Source organism: Denticeps clupeoides, chromosome 3, assembly GCF_900700375.1.
Source record: "Denticeps clupeoides chromosome 3, fDenClu1.1, whole genome shotgun sequence".
NCBI classification, from domain to species: Eukaryota; Metazoa; Chordata; class Actinopteri; order Clupeiformes; family Denticipitidae; genus Denticeps; species Denticeps clupeoides.
The window spans coordinates 9,824,013-9,843,822 of NC_041709.1; the positions used below are offsets into that span (position 1 = coordinate 9,824,013).

At 42.1% G+C, this 19,810-nt stretch overlaps 1 protein-coding gene across 6 annotated transcripts; it reads left to right on the top strand.

Moving 5' to 3' along the window:
* The first annotated feature begins 773 nt into the window (after window positions 1-773).
* Window positions 774-19,233, top strand: slc25a25b (solute carrier family 25 member 25b). Of its 6 annotated transcripts, none has more exons than XM_028973727.1 (11): window positions 774-1,784; window positions 12,622-12,748; window positions 12,837-12,924; window positions 13,467-13,502; window positions 13,812-13,923; window positions 15,456-15,614; window positions 15,997-16,149; window positions 16,268-16,375; window positions 16,464-16,631; window positions 16,732-16,882; window positions 17,161-19,233. In XM_028973727.1, exons 1-11 carry the CDS (start codon window positions 1,449-1,451, stop codon window positions 17,340-17,342), a joined length of 1,620 nt encoding a protein of 539 aa, XP_028829560.1. In that variant the 5' UTR covers window positions 774-1,448; the 3' UTR covers window positions 17,343-19,233. The 6 variants fall into 6 exon arrangements, with proteins under 6 accessions (XP_028829560.1, XP_028829561.1, XP_028829562.1 ...); XM_028973729.1 differs by lacking the exon at window positions 774-1,784 and adding an exon at window positions 5,705-6,498; XM_028973731.1 differs by lacking the exon at window positions 774-1,784 and adding an exon at window positions 10,394-10,634 and having other exon boundaries at window positions 17,161-19,231.
* The last annotated feature ends 577 nt before the right edge of the window (window positions 19,234-19,810 follow it).

Below are 19,810 nucleotides of genomic sequence, written 5' to 3' on the forward strand. Positions count from 1 at the left end.
CACAGTGAATGCGGTATCTAGTCATATATCTATAATGCAGACTGCTTTGACAAACATTGGTGAAAGAATCGGTCACTCTCAGCAATCTCCAGTGTGGTACTGTCATAGAATGCCACCTCCAAGCATTATTTCACCCAGTGCAATGTAAAGTACTGAGAGGTGTAAAGCATGCCACTTCTGAACTGTAGTATTGGAACCATACAAAATATTTCGTTTTTTTTAGTGATCTTCAGTGTGTTAGAAGCCTAGTGGGTAACACACTCGCCTATGAACCAGAAGACCCAGGTTCAAATCCCGCTTACTACCATTGTGTCCCTGAGCAAGACACTTAACCCTAAAATTTCTCCGGGGGGACTGTCCCTTATCTACTGATTGTAAGTCGCTCTGGATAAGGGCGTGTGATAAATGCTGTAAATGTAAAGCATATGTATTTCCAATCCCCTTTTTGGCAGAGTTCGAGCTGTGTGTTCGAATCCAGGCTCCAGCTTTGTGTGTGTGTGGAATTTGGCGTGTGTTTCCGCGGACTGAGGTAGAATAGTGCCCCGCCCTTGTGAGTTCCCGTGGGTCCCTGCCGCGAAGCTGCATAAGAATAAGGAATCAGGGAAAGTGAGTATACAGTACTTTCCACTAGGGGGTGCTGCAGTATCTCTCTAATTGCCTTTTTGTCTAATGGCGACGGAACATACAACAAACGAATCCTTCAAACCTGCAGCTTTAAACTTTATTAGCATTATAAGTGTATTTTTAAATATTAGGCATAAAATAACGTTTCCTCTGCTAAACAGTTATCGATGTATTCAATTACTATATAATCTGTGTATATATTGTACTGTAATTAGTATAGCTATATAGCATAATTGTATAATTACTATGTACTGTACTTTATAAATTCTGATGGACCCAGTGCTCTTGTATGATGCGTGGCGGCGCTGTGAAACGTGCTCCGGCTCCTCATTGGCTACTGTGTCTGCCAGTCAAGCCAAAGCCCCGCCCCTCGTCCATTCAACTTTCCCGTTCAGCTTATCGTTTCCTCCGGAGTAGCCCGTCGCTACCGGCTTTTTTTCCCCCGTTGCATCAGCTGTGAGGTCGGCTGTGATTCCCCCCAATCAAACGGGCGTGTACGCGGCGGTTTATTGGTCAGCGGAACAGGTTGGGTAACAGTAGCATTCCACGTTACGTTCCGCGGTTCCGAGAGGAAAGGGCGCCGTGTTGCCGACACGGACAACGGACGCAGCAGCATCCACCTCATCACGGCCGCCGGGCGGGAGGAGCCGCACGACTCGCTGCTCGCGTGTTTCTGCCCAAAACGAATACTCAAAATAATCAATTTTCGTTTGGTTTCCTTCGTGTTTGTAGCGACTGGCATCTCTCTCTAACGCGCCGGACGTCACGTCCACAGCGCCGGGCTAGCCGGCTAACGCCACAGCTCGGGCATTCGGCGAATACACATGATGCATCAGCAAGGGTCGCTTGTTTCCCCGCTCCTCAGCGGGGTCTTCTGCCAGTGCCGTCCGGACGATGCGCACCAGGGCGCGGACCCCGGCGGGGGTCCGGGGACCCCTGAGACGGAGGCTCCCTTGATCCCGTGCCCGGAGGCGGATTCGGCGGACGGCTTGTGCGACAACGCGCACCAGTGCCCGGTGTGTGGGGGACCGGAGCAAGAGCACCGACTCAAGGTCCTGTTCCAGATCCTGGACGTGAACCGGGACGGGGGCATCTGCGTGAACGACCTCACCATCGGGCTGAAGAAGCTCGGGGTCCACCGCACGCAACACGAGCTCATGGTGAGTCGGTAGAATCCCGCCGGAGCCCATTAAACCCCACGACGCAGTGCTGAGGGATGCACCTCGGGGTACTGTGCCCCATTATACCCCCCCGGAAGCCGCTGCACGTGCTCGGCCGTTCGTGGGGGAGGGGTGTCGGGTGGAAAATTTGGTCCACCTCCACATTTCATCTGGATTTGTATAACAGAACAAGAACAAAAGAGTGGATTTTAATATCTGAAACATAAAGCCAGGCGGTTGTGATGCACGCGTTCATAAGCCAGGCGCGGAGGTGGCACAGTAAGTTTATTTTATGGCAAGGAGCAGAGGTGTGGACATTCCGGAGATTAGAACCTGAGCATTTACGCTTTGAAGTGCCATGGGCTACCAAGCAAACCAAATCTAGAAAAGCTGCAAGGTGTATAAACGTCTCACGGCACGAGTCCATACGCTGGGCACCAAGCCAGCCAGCGCTTTCGTAGGTTGTAGGTAATCAGATTCACCCCGGCCACTCATCTTTTGTGATGCGGGAGCCATTAAGCGATTCTGGTCTCGTACGGACTTTTCTTTTTCTTCTGGCCTCTTCAAATGCTGGGAAATTCACTCCGGCACACTAATAGTTTGGAATGCGGCATACTTATGTCAGAGTGGTGGTATGCTGGTCACGGGATCTGGCAGCAGCTCATGTTTTCTGTGCCGGAGAGAGAGAGAGCGTCTGCTTGGCACACGAGCAAGCAGATTATATGTCGGGAAGTCCTGAAGAGACCTCTGCCGAGGTAGCAAGGCTTAATATTTCAGGATGAAATGTAATGTTTTCTAACGCTGGGACGTTTCGTCATTTACGGTTTCTGCCAGGGTTCTTCAAAGTGTGTTAATTAATGCTCAAATGAAGCCCGGTGGTCTTGGCTGAATGCCGATCTAGTGAGCTTTGCCTTTAAAAGCAGCCTTTGTTCCAGGATTTGCCATAGTCCCTTGAACAATATAGAAAGCTCCAGTATAATAGTTGTGCTGAAGTTAGTTTGGTCAACGTAGGACCATAGGGTTTGCATCTCTGCTGAGTTTTTGGACTTTCGGCTTTGAGAATGTTGTAAAAGATTGTAGATGGTGAGCAGAATAGCATTATTGGGTTTTTTTGGTGGTTGCAGCTACATAAGCATATCATTTGCAAGCCAAATTGTGTGCAAAATGATCATATCTTAATTGTTTCAGACTTTTAAATGATCTAATTAATTCTAGACCTGGTCGTTAATGATTAGTAGTCTGGCTCTAGGGGGCTTGCTGTGTCTGAAATCCTTAGAACACATTGTAGCACGAACAACATGGGATTTTGTTGTGTGTGTAATTTTTTTTAACCCCTGTAATTCTATCAACCCAACAAATGTACAAAATAAAATGGGGGTATTTTTGCCATTTAGAACATGGACTATTTGAAAAGTTCTCTCTACAAGGCCGTCTGGTCTAGTTTGCATAGATGACTGAGTTAACAAACACAATGCAAAGCTGGTGCACATCTCACCCTATCGCAGGCGTGTCCACTCTTTTTGCTTTTACATAGGTCTATGTGGTCCCCTAATGGTGTATCTGAAGTCTCTTGCCAGAATTACAGCCACTTTTATCCAGTCTCACAATGAGATTTCGGTGTCAGTAGCTCTAAATCCAAATGAGGAGTGGCCTATAGAAGTGAGCAGGCGTTCACCAAAATTAAGTCATCAACGCCTTTCACCAGCCACAATGTTTGGCGCAGGCAGGACTTTGCGTAACATTTTATCTTCTGGTGAAACAGAATGACCAAAGCACCCTTTATACATATTATTTCTAGCCATTGCATGACCATAGACAGGCTAGGAGAACTTCTGTTAGTGTGAAATAATCTCGCAAGGTGAAAATTTCATGTCAGGGGACCTTTTAATGTACAGCCTATGTAAAGATTGGGTCGGTGAACCAATGGGCATTGTAGCGTTGTGGATTTGTCATTAGCTACTTCAAAGCTGTGCACCTTATTCCACACAACATAACCCTTCCCCCACACAACATAACCCGAGATCCCTTTTCTCCTGAGCGTTTTTAATGAATTTGCGCTGCAGATGTGAACTCGGCATGATAGCACAGTGATCATTTGGCTTCACTGTGTCCTAGTTTATTACTGTTATTAGGAGTGTAAAATCAGTCTTGTATAAGAGTTTCCATGCCTGAACATAGTTATCTAAGCTCGAGGGTTATGTTCTGAACATCTTGTTCATGCCTGCATTAAGTTGTTTTCTTCTCCGTTCAGTCCCTTGCGCGTTCCATGCTGTGAAAATAAGCACTTGCCTTGTTCTACCCGAGCTGGTCTGTTGAAGGCCATTAGGTTGTCAGGGTTGTTGATGGAGTGCAGTTTTAATGACTCTCTGGAACAGGTCTGCTTCATTCCTTTTCTCTCGACCAAAGTGGAAAATTCACATTCTTATACAACACACAAATAAAACAACACTTCATGTGTTTGTGAGGGTGAATATGCTTTTAGAATGTTGCAGTTATATATTCTTTTTTTTTTTTTTTTTTTTTTTAGTAAAGAGTTTATTGTACACGAGACACAAGAACTGCTTTGGAGCTGAATGTGGTGGAGGATTACCGAAAGTTCACAGAAAGGCAACATTAAAATTACATCTCAATGAATAGACAATCATGTAATTCAATAACGACACAGCCGTTCAAACTCTTCTGTTCTTTTGGCTGGAGTTGAAAATGCACATGTGTTGTGTTGTAACTGGATTGTCTGTCAAAGAGGATTCTGGGTGTACAGGAACAAAGCCGACGCCCTGCTGAGCATAGGCCGCCTGTTAATCTGCTTTATTCTTCAGTCTTTGCTTTTCTTTTCTAGTTGGTTATAATTATATTCACTAGACAGGCTGAATTATTTTTTTGTTTTGTTTACTTTCTTTTATTGGCATTGATGATTCTGCACGCCTCAAATGAAAGGTTGAATTTATGAATCTGGAAGCAGTTTGCAGTCGTCTTTTGACCACAATCACCACAGTTGATTAGTAATCGCTTTTTGATTCCGCAAGTAGAATTATGCTCAGAATGTTGTGGTGTTGAGTTATTCTTCTGAGCAGCAGGGGGCTCTGAATTCCACCGTGAGGAGTATTTCATGAGTTAATGATCTCTGGCGTTTATTTCACAGGGAGGGGGGAAATATCTGTGGATATTGAAAAGTGCTTGTACCTGATGTAAAGCTTTGAGCCGGATGCAGCGGTGTCAGTGCGATTTTGCTGATAAGCCGGGCAGAAGTGCTGAATGCTGCAGTGCTCTGGCACTGCAGTGAGGTTAGAGAGTTCAGTGTGAATTCGGTACGCGCCGCCATGAATGATGCAGACGCTTCTGAGCTGGTTGCAGGACAAAAGAGGCAGACTGTAAGCCTGCCAGGTTAGATAATACCACGAATTTGCTCTTTGAGGGCAGAAAGACCAATAGAGCAATCAATTCTAAAATCAATACTAGGGGTGAACAGTTTTAGTTGGTGTTAGTGCCTTGATTAAAATAATAAGGCATGAGAAGAAATAGCCATGCCGGAGAAATTCCATTACTTACGCAGTTCTGCACAAATGAGTTGTGTGGCTCCTTCTCTTAGTGAACTAAAAAGATGGAGCAGCCAAGGCAGAAGGCGCCACAGTGGATACGGTTGCTATGGAGATGCTGACCGGTTTGATGGAAGGACTGGGCTAAGAAAAAAAGGGGGGGGGGCTTCCTTTGCCGAATTAAAGGAAGAAGAATGAAAAGGCTTCCTAACCATTACTCCCTTCCTGTCCCTGCACCGATGAATTGTGAGGGATTTTATTCAGCCTGTAGAAGCTTTGCTCTGATTGGCTGCCTGGGTAGGATCTCTCATGCCAGACGGGTCAGTGTGGGCTAGTGTGATTGGCTGAGGCGCAGCTGCAGTGGAGGGTGCGGGGTTCCGGAGAGTGTATGGTTTTTACTGCATCGCACTCTCTGCCCTAGCACTGACTGGGACAAAATCCTGGAGACAGCTCTGAGACGTAGACGTCCAGGGGCATCCAGCAGCGCTTATATTTTGATTTAAATATAAGGAAATAGAAAGCTCTTACTCAAACACATTTTTTTTTAGTATTTAGACATTTAGAGTTTTCTCTGCATGGAGCCGTCTTCGTTCTGACTGGCTACAATGTAAGACCCTTTTGAGGTACGCATGGTTTCACCGTCTTCCAGAGTCCTCAGCTGAGCATTGATTTTTGGGGAGGTGAATGCAGTGGTGCATTTAGGAGGCGGGGCACTCCGAGGAGAATCTGTGACGCAGGGGAAGCCCGAGGATCCTTTTCTGCAGTCTGGACCTGTCCTCATCTGCCGCTCTACTCGCTGTGTGTGGGCTACAGCCTCAGGGCTTCCTCATCACTGGACTTGCATATGCAAAAACCAATGAATGCATGAAATGTATTTTTTTTTTTCTACACAGTAATTCAAGATTTAAGAAAAGCTAAATGTGAGGATGCTGAAGGACTTGTGGTTGTCTGTGTTGCGCTGGTTTTCGGAATCACCTGTGGAATGTGTTTCCACAATGTCTGGTCAGACTGAACGGGAGACCCAGCCCATCAAGTGTGGCTGTGAGAAGAATGACCATCCAGCACAGGGCGAACATACTGGCCATGAAGCCAGTCATGGGGACTTGAGCAGTGCAACAGCTGAGAAGAAGAAAACCACTGTGCTCATCATGGTGGCGCCACCTAAGGAGTTTACACAGGTATTGCATGCACAGTAGAGACTGGCAAATTTCAGCCATGACATTTCATTCTTGAAATCCTATCTACCAGATGAACAATGGATGTAAAAAAGGGAGGCTATCAACTTTCAGTGCATGACAAAAATATCAATAATTCCCTTGAATTAATCCCAATTTACTTGTTAGAAAATGAGTGGATTAGATTATGAATTGGTTGTTTTTTTTATTGTTCTTGTAAAAATAGCACAACTTCTTGAGACTGAATGAAGGTCGTTTAAATAATTCCAAGACAAAATTTAAACCACTCCAATGAGGAGTATTGTGTTTTCATTTAATAGGCATAGGAAGATTATATGCAAGATTAACTGCAAGTTGCAGTACTTGCCCTTTCTCTAAATGATTTCTGGCCACTTATAAATAAGTACCCCTAGATTGTGTTGGTGCCAAATTCAATTTTGGGGTTGGTGTTATGCTTGTGCAGTTTTTCTCTCATCTCAGCATCGCTTTCTCCAAAGGGTTTTCTGCCCCAGGTCACCAAATGCTTCCCTTGTATAGAATGATGTGTACTTGCCGAGTCTTGATTGCAGTAATGTCTATATACAGTGGTGTGAAAGTGTTTGCCACCTCTCAAATTTCTTACTTTTTTCCATGTTAGTCACATTTACAATGTTTCAAATAATCAACAAATGCTAAATATTAGTCAAAGACAACACAATAAGGGACAGTGGTGGCCTAGCAGTTAAGGAAGTGGCCCCGTAATCAGAAGGTTGACTGAGCAAAGCACCGCCCCCACACACTGCTTCCTGGGCGCCTGTCATGGCTGCCCACTGCTCTCCAAGGGTGATGGGTTAAAAGCAGAGAAGCAATTTCCTTCTGGATTATTTTCTATACTTTATTAATCACCAAATGTGTTTAAGTGAATGGTTTTAATATTAAGTGAGGGGAACATCCAAACCTACAGGGGCCTGTGTGACAATGTGACTACACCACAGGCCTGATTACTGCCTGATTCTGTTCTCAAACAAGACATAAATAAGACCTGCCTGACAAAGTGAAGTATACTAAAGATTCTCAAACGCTACACAGCATGTCAAGATACAAAGAAATTTGGAACAAATGAGAAAGTAACTGGGATCCAGCAGTCTGCAAAAAGGTTATAAATCCATTTCTAATGCTCTGGGACTTTATCCACAAATGGTGAAAATGGTGAACCCAGGAGTGGCCAAAATTTCCCCAAGAGCACAGCGACGACTCATCCAAGAGGTCACAAGACCCCACAACATCATCCAAAGAATGCCTGTGTTAAACTCAGAAGAGAGACTAAGAAAGAGACTGGGCAAAAATGGCCTGCGTAGCAGAGTGCCAAGATGAAAACCACTGCTGAGCTGAAAAAACATTTAAGGCTCCATTTTGTCAGGGAACATCTTGATTATCCCCAAGGGAAAATACTCTGACCCATTACATCTGGTGTCCTATTACATCTGGCATAAAAGTAACAGAAAAAGAATGTGATACCAACAGTAAAATATGGTGGTGGCAGTGTGATTTCTGGGGCTGGATCTGGAAGGTGTGCTGTGATAAATGGAAGAATCATTCTGCTGTCTACCAAAAAATCCTGAAGGAGAATGTCCGCCCATCTGTTTGTGACATCAAGCTGAAACGAAAGTGGGTTCTGCAGCTGGAAAATGATCCGAAAAACCCCAGCAAATCTACCTCTGATGGGACGAAGTAAGAAGTGGCCTAGTCAAAGTCCTGTCCTGAATCCTATTGATATGATATGACCTTAAAAAAGGCGGTTCATGCTCGAAAACCCTCCATTAAGACTGAACTACAACAATTCTGAAAAGATAAGTGGGCCAGAATTCCTTCAGAGTGCTGTAAAAGACTCATTGCAAGTTATTGCAAATGCTTGATTGCAGTTTTTGCTGATAAATGTGGCCCAACCAGTTATTAGGTTTATAGGGCAATCACAAGGACATGTAGGTTTAGAATTGTTTATTTCTCCTTCAGAATACTTTCTTAAATACATTTTGTTGCTTTGTGTTGTCTTTGACTAATATTAATTATTTTTTGATGTGAAATATTTAAATATGACTAACGTGGAAAAAAGAAATCAGAGGGGGGGGGCGAACACTTTTTCACTCCACTGTATGTTTTGTGTTTCCTTCTGAGTTTAGGAGATGACTACTGAGGGTAAAAAAGTTATTCCTTTATTATTCCATTTATGCAGATGATGAAGATGTGTGGTTTGCTGGAAGGAATATTATAAACATGTAGCCCAGCCAATTAATCAAACAGCCAGGTACTGGACTTGTAGTACATAACTTGCAGCACTTGATTTTAACAGTAAAAATCTGTGATTCAAAGATCCAGTGCTACGTTCAGACACTTATAAGACGTGCTGCACTCATCCGTACTTCATAAACACGTTTGTTTTATGGACATGTCATTACATAAGACCACTAAAGACTGATAGTGTGTAGTGAGCCATGTCCTGTAGGCGACGGGAACATGTTTTCATCCACCTTTTATCTCGCCCAGCACAATAACAAGCTTCCCCAGGTAGTACACTGAGTAACCGAGATTGTTCCGGCTGTTTTGGTCCTGAGGTTAATGTACATCCCGTGCAGCCTGCTGCTCTCATACACTCTTGCTATATTAACTTGTGTTAACTGTGCACTTTTTAAATACGTGTACTGGCTTTTTATTACCTGAAATACCTCTATCATTGGGATAGGAAGGTTTCATTATAGGATTTGATCTGTTCTATGGGGATGCTTGCACATTTTGTAACACTAACACGCTCAGGCACACTCATACACGAAAGTCTCCTGAGCCGAACAGTGTGCCCAAACCAAAGTAATGGAGTTGCCCTCTCTCACATGGCTGTATATTGCTCCTGATTTTATTAAATTAGTCCTATAAAAGGTCCTGTGCTATTTCGGACCAAGAGGGATTTTGAAGTGCACATTTGGTCTTCAGTCTTTTGTTTATTTTCTGCTTGAGTCTAACATCAGCACATCTACACTCAGAAGCGGTTCATTGCCTTTGATCAGATGCCAGACGTGAATCGTCCTGTACCCGCTGCAGTTCAAAACATCAGCAGTTTAAGGGTGAACAATTAAGTGGCATCTTATGGAACAAGGTATATAGAGCCATAATGTGGCTTCACACCATGGCCAGTACAGTTGGTCAAGTGTTGCCTTTTTATGATTTTGATTATTCATCTACATTAGTATATTCCCTTGATGGAAGTGTGCGTGTGTACATTATTTATATTTATTATATATATGTATGTATGTGTGTGTGTGTGTGTGTGTGTGTGTGTGTGTATTCTGGATCTGCTACTGACATCTTGGAACCAGTTTACCATACATCATACTTTCACAGTCTAGTGAAGTCCATGCCTGTGGCCGAGGGCTGACTTAATGTGACTCAGTATTTGGCAGGTTGTCATCATTTTATGGCTGATCAGTGTGTAAACATCAACAGCAGAAGCTGTATTCTTTGCGATTGTACTTAGAAAATTTGGATTCTATTTAACCGGCTAATGAGAGTTTTGCCAGTCAGCGTTTCGTTGGTTCCTTTGTTGACGGAAGCCAGAAATAGATACTATCTTAAAAACACAAACTCCCGCATTTTATTTTAGACCCCTAAATCATTATTCATCCCTGAAGTAGAAGTTAGTTAGTCCGTCACTCTGCCAGAAGGATTCGTTTCCGCGGGAAATGTTCGGTATCGCGTGGCCTTCTCCCGCCACTGGGAAGGTATAGCTGTGTGCTTCCAGTGACGCGAGAGCGCGCTGTCGCCTGGTCCAATCAGAGCGCCCTCTGCCGCCACGTGCCGCAGACTGGGCGGAGTCTTGTTTTCTCTAGTCCATGTGTCGCCGGACCGCCGGTATTATAAGAATGTGAACGCTTGCGTGGTGCAGCATTAAAAAAAAACAAAAAAACTATTTATTTATTTTATTTATTTGTGTTCTTTTTCTTTCTTTTAAAATGCTCTGCCTGTGTCTTTACGTGCCTGTTCCAAGCTCAAGTCAGATTGAATTTGAGTATTTCGAGTCGAACGGGCTACCATCCGAACTGAAGTCGCTGTTTAAACTGAGTTTATTTCTTCCGTCCGAGGAGTTTTCAGCCTATAGAAAGTGGAGGAAGGTACGATCTCTTCCGTTATTAGTAAACTGTAGCAGCAGTATTTGTTGATTTTAATATAGTATGGTGTCTCGACCTTTGCAGGTGTATTTAAGTGTACAGATTAATTTGACTTCTATTTGACATGTGACGTCAAGACGCAGTGGAAAGTTATTTCAAGTTGTCGTGAAATGCGATATCCGTTCGTGTCGCTCCTTTAATTTGTGACATTTAGTTTAATCCGGATTAACACAGAGCTCACTTCCTGACTGATACGTCCATTCATTCAGTAGTCCTGTTCATCACACTGCAGTCACTATTTCAGTGATTTAAAAAAAATACTGTCATATGTTGTTGCTGGCCTTTGTTTTGTTCTGGTGTAATATCACGTTGAATTATGTGTCATCTGACTGGACTTTCCCCCAGTTATCTTCTCAGTTGCACAATTAGCCCATTGGCTTTGGGGACCCCCTTTTAGAAATAAGAACCTCATCCCATACTAGTACTGATATATTAAGCGTATGTTGTTTTTATTCCACTTTAAGGACCTTGTTTGATACTGTAACATCATCGGGGTGTTCCCATTATCATACACATTCCGGTGTTCCCATTATCAACACAGGTGAATCAGCCATTGATCCCTGAGCCCGGAGATCTTTAAGAATGCTGAGTTAAAAGAAAACTGTTGTAAACAAAAACAAGCGAGGGCCTGTCTTTTGCTCATGTCATGGGGATTTAATAATGTACGGACTGTGATATGATTCTGGGCAATTCATATATTTTAACATGAATGGTTATATTTTTAATATTTCAATATTGAACAGCCAACCACATGCATCCACATGACCTATTTTTCAGTAGCCAACAGTCCATGTGGCATCCAGCCCAGGTGGGATTTTACATAGTTTGGTGGGGGTATTAAGACGCCTATGTTTAACTGCTGGCCAGTTCTGTTAAGACCTGGCAAGGGTATCAGTCTGCAAGGTCTGCCACCTTCTCAGGGCTCTCCTTTCAGACAATCAGTGGAGTTAGCAAATTCTGAAGCACTAAACGCCAAAGAAGGAACTGTCATTCTCTTTCACATTTCCCTTGTATCGATGGGCTTATGCTGTGCAGTAAATGCAAACACAGTCCATTTGTTTTCAGGGCTGTCGGTCCGTTTGCACACTTGCCTAAAGTGAAAGTCTGACATCGGACGTGACTTGAGTTGCAGGTTGATTTGCAGGCAGAATCTGGGTTCGTTTTTTTGGGGCTCTGTAGTTAATGTGTTGTTGACGTTGATCCAACGTCCTATTGCTCATCATTTTGTCAGCTAGGTCTACACTGATTCACATTAACATTCTAGACAAACAACTTGCATGTTCAAAAAGACTGCTGGTGGTTGCACTCTCTGCACCAGAGAGCCTGTCTGTCACCAAGGGTTCAAGTAAACGGTCCTGTGACGCACTCAGGAAACTATATACTTCAGGGTTGTATTCTTGGTTGCACGATTGGCCCCCAGCGGCCATCGCTTCAGTCATTGTCCACCGTTTTACTGCTATAGTGGAAACAGCGCTGTTTTATCAATGTGACCGCGTTCTTCAAAGTTAAAATATACGTCACTGCAGGAGAGAGAACAACACCCAACGATAAACACATTTGAAGCCAAGTAGGTAAAGGTTTAATAGGGGTAGGGGTAGAAAGCAAGGAGTTTAATGATTGATTGTGGAAGGCTCTCTCAGCATATCTTGTCCCACTTTGCTCAATGCCTTTTACTGCCTGAGTGATCTTTGGGTGGGTTTAGTGAACCTGAGATGATGTTCACAAGCGTAATGGAGCCGGAGATATTAGTCACACCCAGGAAGGGCCAGGAGAATAAACAAAACCCATGTGCCTTTTTCCGTTTGAGTAAATACAAATCTGTATATGTGTAAATGCTAGGTTTAGTTTTTGAATGACCTTGGCATTTGTTGTGTTCTGCACCAAATTTGACTAGTTTATGAATGTGATTTGTTATGTGCATTCTTCTCAGAAAATCGTGAAGGCTGGTGACAAGGATCTAGATGGGCAGCTGGATTTTGAGGAGTTTGTCCACTACCTAAGAGACCACGAGAAAAAGCTGAGGCTGGTGTTCAAGAGCTTAGACAAAAAGAATGATGGTGAGTTATTCATTCATATGGTGACCCATCCTTTGAAATCCTGACAATCAAATAATTTTGTTTTCTGTTCTTGCAATCTTCTGAGCAGGTCGTATCGACTCTCAGGAAATAATGCAGTCCCTGCGTGACCTGGGAGTGCACATATCCGAGCAGCAGGCTGAGAAGATCCTCAAAAGGTGAGGTGCAGATTGAGGATGAGCATGTGAATTTCTGGTGTGTTACCCCTATTTTCATTTTTCTCAAGTCCTGTCAGCCAATCTGGGCTCAACTTATTAGTCTGCTTTTGAATTAAGTCTTTCCTGTCCTGAAGTTCACACCCGTAGCTGAGCTCAGATGCCATGAATATGTTCTCCACGAATTAAAGTAATACAAAAAGTATAAAAAAAATTCTCACAGTGATTAACACGGTGGTGAAAAGGTCCTGCCATGTGTGTGTCATAGAGCTTTTACTTTTTCCTTATGTGTCAGCTTTCCTTGGAATGTTCCTCACCGTTGATTCATGAATTGAACCATGATCTGCATTCACACTTTTCAAATGGCTCTTGTCTGTTGACAAGATATGTTGGGTATCTGATTGTTTACTGTGAGTTTATCTAGAGGATTTTCTTCAAAACCATGACTTTTTGTCTGTTGAATGCATGTTGTGTGTGTACTGTTTAACTGTCCCTACCTCCACTTTACCTTCTTTTATCTGGCTTTCTATGGCCCTCTTTGCCAGAATAAGGAGGGGTCATATCTGTGCCCCTATTATGTAGTAAGTAGTGGTCTCCTGTCTGCTTGGCCTGCCTGACCTTTTTTTTTTCTCTTTAGTAACATTTGCTTTTTTGAACTACATAAAGGCAATTATTGTTGTTTTTTTAGTATTGCTTGACATTACCTTGTTTTTCCCCATTTCTGTAACCTGGAAATGTAATAATGTGATACTTTTTGTTTTAATTTCTGTGAAGCAGCTTTTTATTCTATGCATGTGAAGAGCCTTGTCACATGGTTTTCATTAAATATTGATCCAATGTGTAAAAAAGAAAGTGCATTGACTGTTTCTCCTTTTTGTTTTGACCAATAGCATGGACAAGAACGGGACAATGACTATTGATTGGAACGAGTGGAGAGACTACCACCTCCTCCATCCTGCTGACAACATTCCCGAGATTATACTTTACTGGAAGCACTCCACAGTAAGAAGGACACTGAGAGCAAGTGGCGTAAACTAACACAGAGAGGGGTTTTATCTTCTAGAAGACTAGGCCTCGGATTATTGTTTTTTTTTTTTTTTTTTTTTTTTTTTAAGTTAAGAACCCCCAAATACTTCCACAACTTAACACACAGAGTGATCCTCACACAGTGATCCATTTTAATCCGGTTTTCCAATGCTGGCAAATCCTGTTGGCCAATGCTGGCAAAGCTGACGTCAGGCGCCAAGCCTTTTGGGCAACAACAGCATATACTTAACCTGTCTGGTATACTCTATTTTTTCTCTCAATTACTGTGACCTCGAGGAAACTGAAGCCACATAAATCAAAATGAAGTCATGACAAATTTGGACTCCATACCTGCATACAATACCTGGACTAGATTTACATCTTTCAATTAAATTTACATTCACGGCATTAATCAGGTGCCCTTATCCAGAGCGGTACAGTCAGTAGTTACAGGGACAGTCCCTCTGGAGACACTCAGGGTTAAGTGTCTTGTCCAGGGACGCACTGGTAGTAAGTTGGGTTTGAACCTGTTTTTTTTTTTTTTTTTTTTTTTTTGTGGTCATCTGGTTCATAGGTGAATGTGTTAGCCACTAGGCTAATACTGAAGTTATTATTACTCATAAACACAGGAAAAAATATGGCAGAACCTGTTTTGGTCCATTATGACTTAATATATTTTTATTATAAGCATACATATAATGTATGTATATACATTTATATATAAATATACATTATATGTACATTATATATACATTTGCTGTGGTATACATAGCATTTTTCTTTTTTCCATTAGCAGCAGAGGGGTGTGCTCTTTTAGTAGACAGTCAAGCCGGAATATTCTGAGTTTGTACTGGTGTTAGCCCTGATAGGCCTAATCACTTTCAGTCACACGCTGCCACCCTCTGAATACTGCCTCTTGCGTAACATCTTACTGTACACACCGACAACACGAGCCCTCTTCCTGTATCACCGCTGACACATTGCCCAGTTGTGCCCAAAGTCCAAATTGTAATGAACTTGGCAGAATCGTTGTTCCCATAAACCACGCATGACTAGACTTGCTATTCGTGTTTACGTTTTGGTACATCAACATTACATATTGCTTTCTAAAGTAATTGCTTTTCTTAAAGCATAAATTGCATATTGTTTGTAAATGCAATGCTGTTGAATTTTTACACAATGGAGGCAGGCATTATTGACCGACAAGCCTGTTTGGCATAACTATTTATATAGACACTGAATTCATGTTTGAAACATATGGGGGTCTCAGTTTGGTCATTGGATCTTTCAGAGGAAGAAACCAACATGTGGATCCTTCACAGGAGAAGGACAAACAAATTCTGAGTCAATCTTGTTCGTTCTGCCATTGCTCATTCAGCCTTCATATGCAGCTTTGGAAGGATGTGATGGACCAGCCAGATCTCACAATGACACCTAGCTCCCTGCTACATTGTAGATTATGCTGTTAAGAAGATAAGATAAGATATATGCTTTTCCCATATCCACAGATATTTGATGTGGGTGAGAGCATGATGGTTCCAGATGAGTTTACAGCAGAGGAGAAGAAGACTGGAATGTGGTGGCGACATCTTGTTTCTGGAGGTGTGGCGGGTGCAGTTTCACGAACCTGTACTGCACCGCTGGATCGACTCAAAGTGCTCATGCAGGTAAAATGAGCCTAAATGATTTATACTAATGTATGAATGTCATTTTACGTTAATGGTCACTGTGACTGATCCACATACTGACAAAGCCAAATATGCATTTAACTTGGAACTGACCTGTAAATGCCAAATTCACACCCATAGCCACAGCTTTTTTTTTTAATTCATAAAACCTCACAGTGACTTGATCAGTCTGCTATTGTCTCAGACCTAATCCACTCTGAGCTACAGAACAAATATGATATTAAACCTCTGTGTGTTCACTAAAAAATAAGATTTCTTTAATAGAATATCTTCTTCTGCATTAGCAATTGTGATGCTCAAGTTTAGATTGAGCTTTGGTCTTGGACTCTGTCATGTTCAATGTACTTGTTATCTGTGGTAGGTTCATTCCTCTCGCAGCAACACTGTGAGCATTGTTGGAGGATTCACACAGATGCTCAGGGAAGGAGGGTCCAGGTCATTTTGGAGGGGGAATGGCATCAACGTTCTCAAGATCGCACCAGAGTCTGCCATCAAGTTCATGGCCTATGAACAGGTACCTTAGGTTGCCTTTTTCACATATATTATATTGATATCACCTTAAATATTTTCTCATTTTTTTTTTTTTTTTTTTTTTAATGTTCATATTGATTATTATAATTTTTTTTTGGCAGATAAAAAGGTTGATTGGTAGTGACCAGGAGACACTGGGCATCTCTGAGAGGCTGGTTTCAGGGTCTTTTGCAGGAGCCATTGCCCAAAGCAGCATATACCCCATGGAGGTGAGTGTTGAGATGTTTTTGACTAAAATGTATGGACTTTACACAGTAATTTTCTAAGTCCGGATTGATCCCGCCTTCTTGTTCTCAGGTACTGAAGACCCGACTGGCACTCCGAAAGACAGGACAGTACTCTGGTATCACAGACTGCGCCAAACAAATCTATCGGATGGAGGGCGTGGCTGCTTTCTATAAGGGTTATATTCCTAACATGCTGGGCATCATCCCCTATGCTGGCATAGATCTTGCAGTGTATGAGGTGAGGGAAATCAATATATTGATTTAGTTGTTTTTCATCCATGTGCAATAAAATATCATTTTTTAAATGTCTTTTTGGTCTTTGGTCCATTATTCTGCAGACCCTGAAAAACTCATGGCTGCAGCGGTATGCCACAGACAGCGCTGACCCAGGTGTGTTTGTGCTCCTTGCCTGTGGGACCATCTCCAGCACATGTGGACAGTTGGCCAGCTACCCGCTGGCTCTGGTCAGGACACGCATGCAGGCACAAGGTCAGCATTGCCTTTGTCATGATTCCTCACATATTTCCTTTCGTTCTTTAGTCTGATTGGTTTTCCCCAAGGTTTAGTAGACCCTTAGATTAGTTTTGACCAGTCTGCGGTCTCAAAGCGCAGATGTCCCCTGGTTACAAAAGTGTTCATAAACAGCTTGTTTAGATTATAATGACTGAGTAACAAGCAAGAAGAAAGTTACACTGGAGCGACCTCTTGTGGGTGCTTTTTTTAATAGCAGGCTGGTTAAATTAATGTGTGTCTCTTTGTTCCTGCAGCCACGATGGGCGGTCCTCAAACAACCATGTCTGGACTCTTCAGGCACATAGTCAAGACTGAGGGACTTTTTGGCCTGTACCGGGGTCTCACCCCAAACTTCATGAAGGTCATTCCTGCTGTCAGCATTAGTTACGTGGTGTATGAGAACCTGAAAGTCACACTGGGGGTCCAGTCTCGGTGAGGAAGAGAGGGATGCCTGAACTGAAAAAAGTAAAGGGAGAACTGTTTCAAAAATTGCCTGGAACTGAACAGACCATGGCTACTCGGCTGGAATCCTGCCCCAGGCAATCTCAAACCCAACTAGGCCTGATATTGCTGCTGGAAACCAAGAGAGTCACAACACTGACAGGACAAGAAGGAAACCGAGGAGTACCTGGATTTGTTCAGCCTTATTTTGCCCGTGTCTAAGAGATGGCAATGCACTGGGTCCATTTTGGTCAGTGGTACACTTTGGTAATGTCTGTGTGGATAACAGTTCCACTAAACGGTCTCAAGTTTCTCGTTCACATTTTAGTTTATTCATATCATGATTCACCTCAGACTACCACTGTCTACATTTATTTAGTTCTTTTTTTTTTTTTTTTTCTGTATTATAACATGTAGTTTATTAATTTTATTTGCTAACAGAAATGTCTTATTGCAGACTGGTAATAAGTTGAAATGTGTTTACATTATTTATTGGAAGTAATGAATAATCAATATATTTGTTTTAAAAAGTATGATCTTCTCATGTAAGCAGACCAGAAATGTTATGTGATGGTGGGAAATTTTATTATTGCTGTAATTGAGACTTTAAAAATCAAATATAATTACTAGACTGTCAATGTAAAAGTAATGTTAATTTATTTTTAGCTATTTATTTACTTTCTTATTAATACAACACAAACGTTTGAAGCAAAACTCACATCGGAGTTCATGTTTAGATATTTATACAAACCAGCCACACCCGTGTCAAACACCTTTTCAGCAAAGCCATTTCCTCACTCGCAGAATCAGTTTCAACAGGTTAATTCTAAAATCCTCAACAAACCTCACTACTACTCTCACACTCACACTTATATTTGTACTGGATGAAAGTGAAACTATAGTACTGTTAAAAAACCTCTAGTCTTTATGTTTCAGTGTTAACGTCCATAACGTTTTGTGTTATGTTGCCTGTTCTGCACTGTGCCTCAGTGTGGAGTAGATGTCTGTCATAACAAATGAGCACTTTAAAGTATTCAGCTTGAACCCGACTTGAATTTTTAAAGTTGTTTCCTTTAAATCTGCAAAGCACTGAATCCAAGTGAAAGAAATTGAGTGAGGTGAATGAAGCATTAACTTTGTGACTGTTCTCATCCCTGTTTGTGTCAGGCTAAAAAGGAACTTTTGGTTTCACAAAACCCAATAACATTTTGGGTGGACATTAGGCCTTAAAGCTGAACGGGGAACTGAAATGTCCATTTTAACAATGGAGAAAGAGGTTCCTTTTCAGTCAGTCTGATTCTCAGGGAAAACCACAGTTCCTGGAGCGTTTTGTTCCTGCGAACAAGTGTGTAATCAATATAAGAGTCAGATTTCACATTTTACCAAGACTTCTAAAAGCAAAATGCAACTTTTCCATGTCAAATTTGTATATTGCATGAATGTAAAGAAAGAATGTAATGGGAGCAAAATTGCTTCATAACTTGACTGAAGTCAGTGAAGCATAGGTTATAAATGCTTATGTGGTTTTGGAAGAGGGTTCTTAAACATTATTTCAAAGCTTTTTGCACATTTTTGGCATCTGTTGGTTCTGTGTGGCAAATGTATCTATAAAGTAGCTTTGTCCCCAGTCCAGAGATCTAGTGCCTGACTGTTTATTATGCTTCAGTCAGCCAGATGTGCTTGTATAACTTGCAAAAAGCCCAATGCCCAACATATAGTGTGTTCTTAAGTACTGTACATGAGTAGCCTGAACATCTCAAGTGCTCATGCTTTAAATCCAAATATTTTTACACTGAAATATATTGGTCGCTTATACTGCATATATTTTGAAATTTATGGAATCTGTTATTCAAAACTTTTTTTTTTTTTTGGAATGTAAAAAATATATTTATGTTATGGGAAGAACTGTTCAATAAAGTTATTCTGAACATAAAAGGTCTGCTTTTTCTTGGCAGTTGAGAAGACAACAGTAAATTAAATCTCTGATGTGTTGCATTGGTCTGAGATGTTATTTACCACAAGTGGCATTATTCTTGGGATGAAATTGTATATAGACATCAGATGGTTCCAGACTTGCCTACAATGTTTTCTTCAAATCCCTCATCCCACTTGGAAGCAGCAGGTGTGTCTGAGTTGCAGTGCATCCATTCCTCTGTGTATTTATAGTGGCCTGATCCCACTCACATGCTATTCTCAGCGACAATGCATTGCAGGCCTATCGGCATGCGAAGCAACACTAGCCATTTGAGTTTTTAAAGTGAATATAACAGAGGGGCAAGACAGCTGCAGAGATGGGAAGGTGATTGGAAGGACGTTGCCTGTGAGTCTCTCAAGCGTATATGAAACCTGAAAATCAGATACATACATATACAGACCATGGCAAGGCAAATCTAGCCTTACATGTCTTAAAACATCTCAGATAGTAGAGAGTAGAGGTAAGGGATTTGGAATGAGGCACATGTA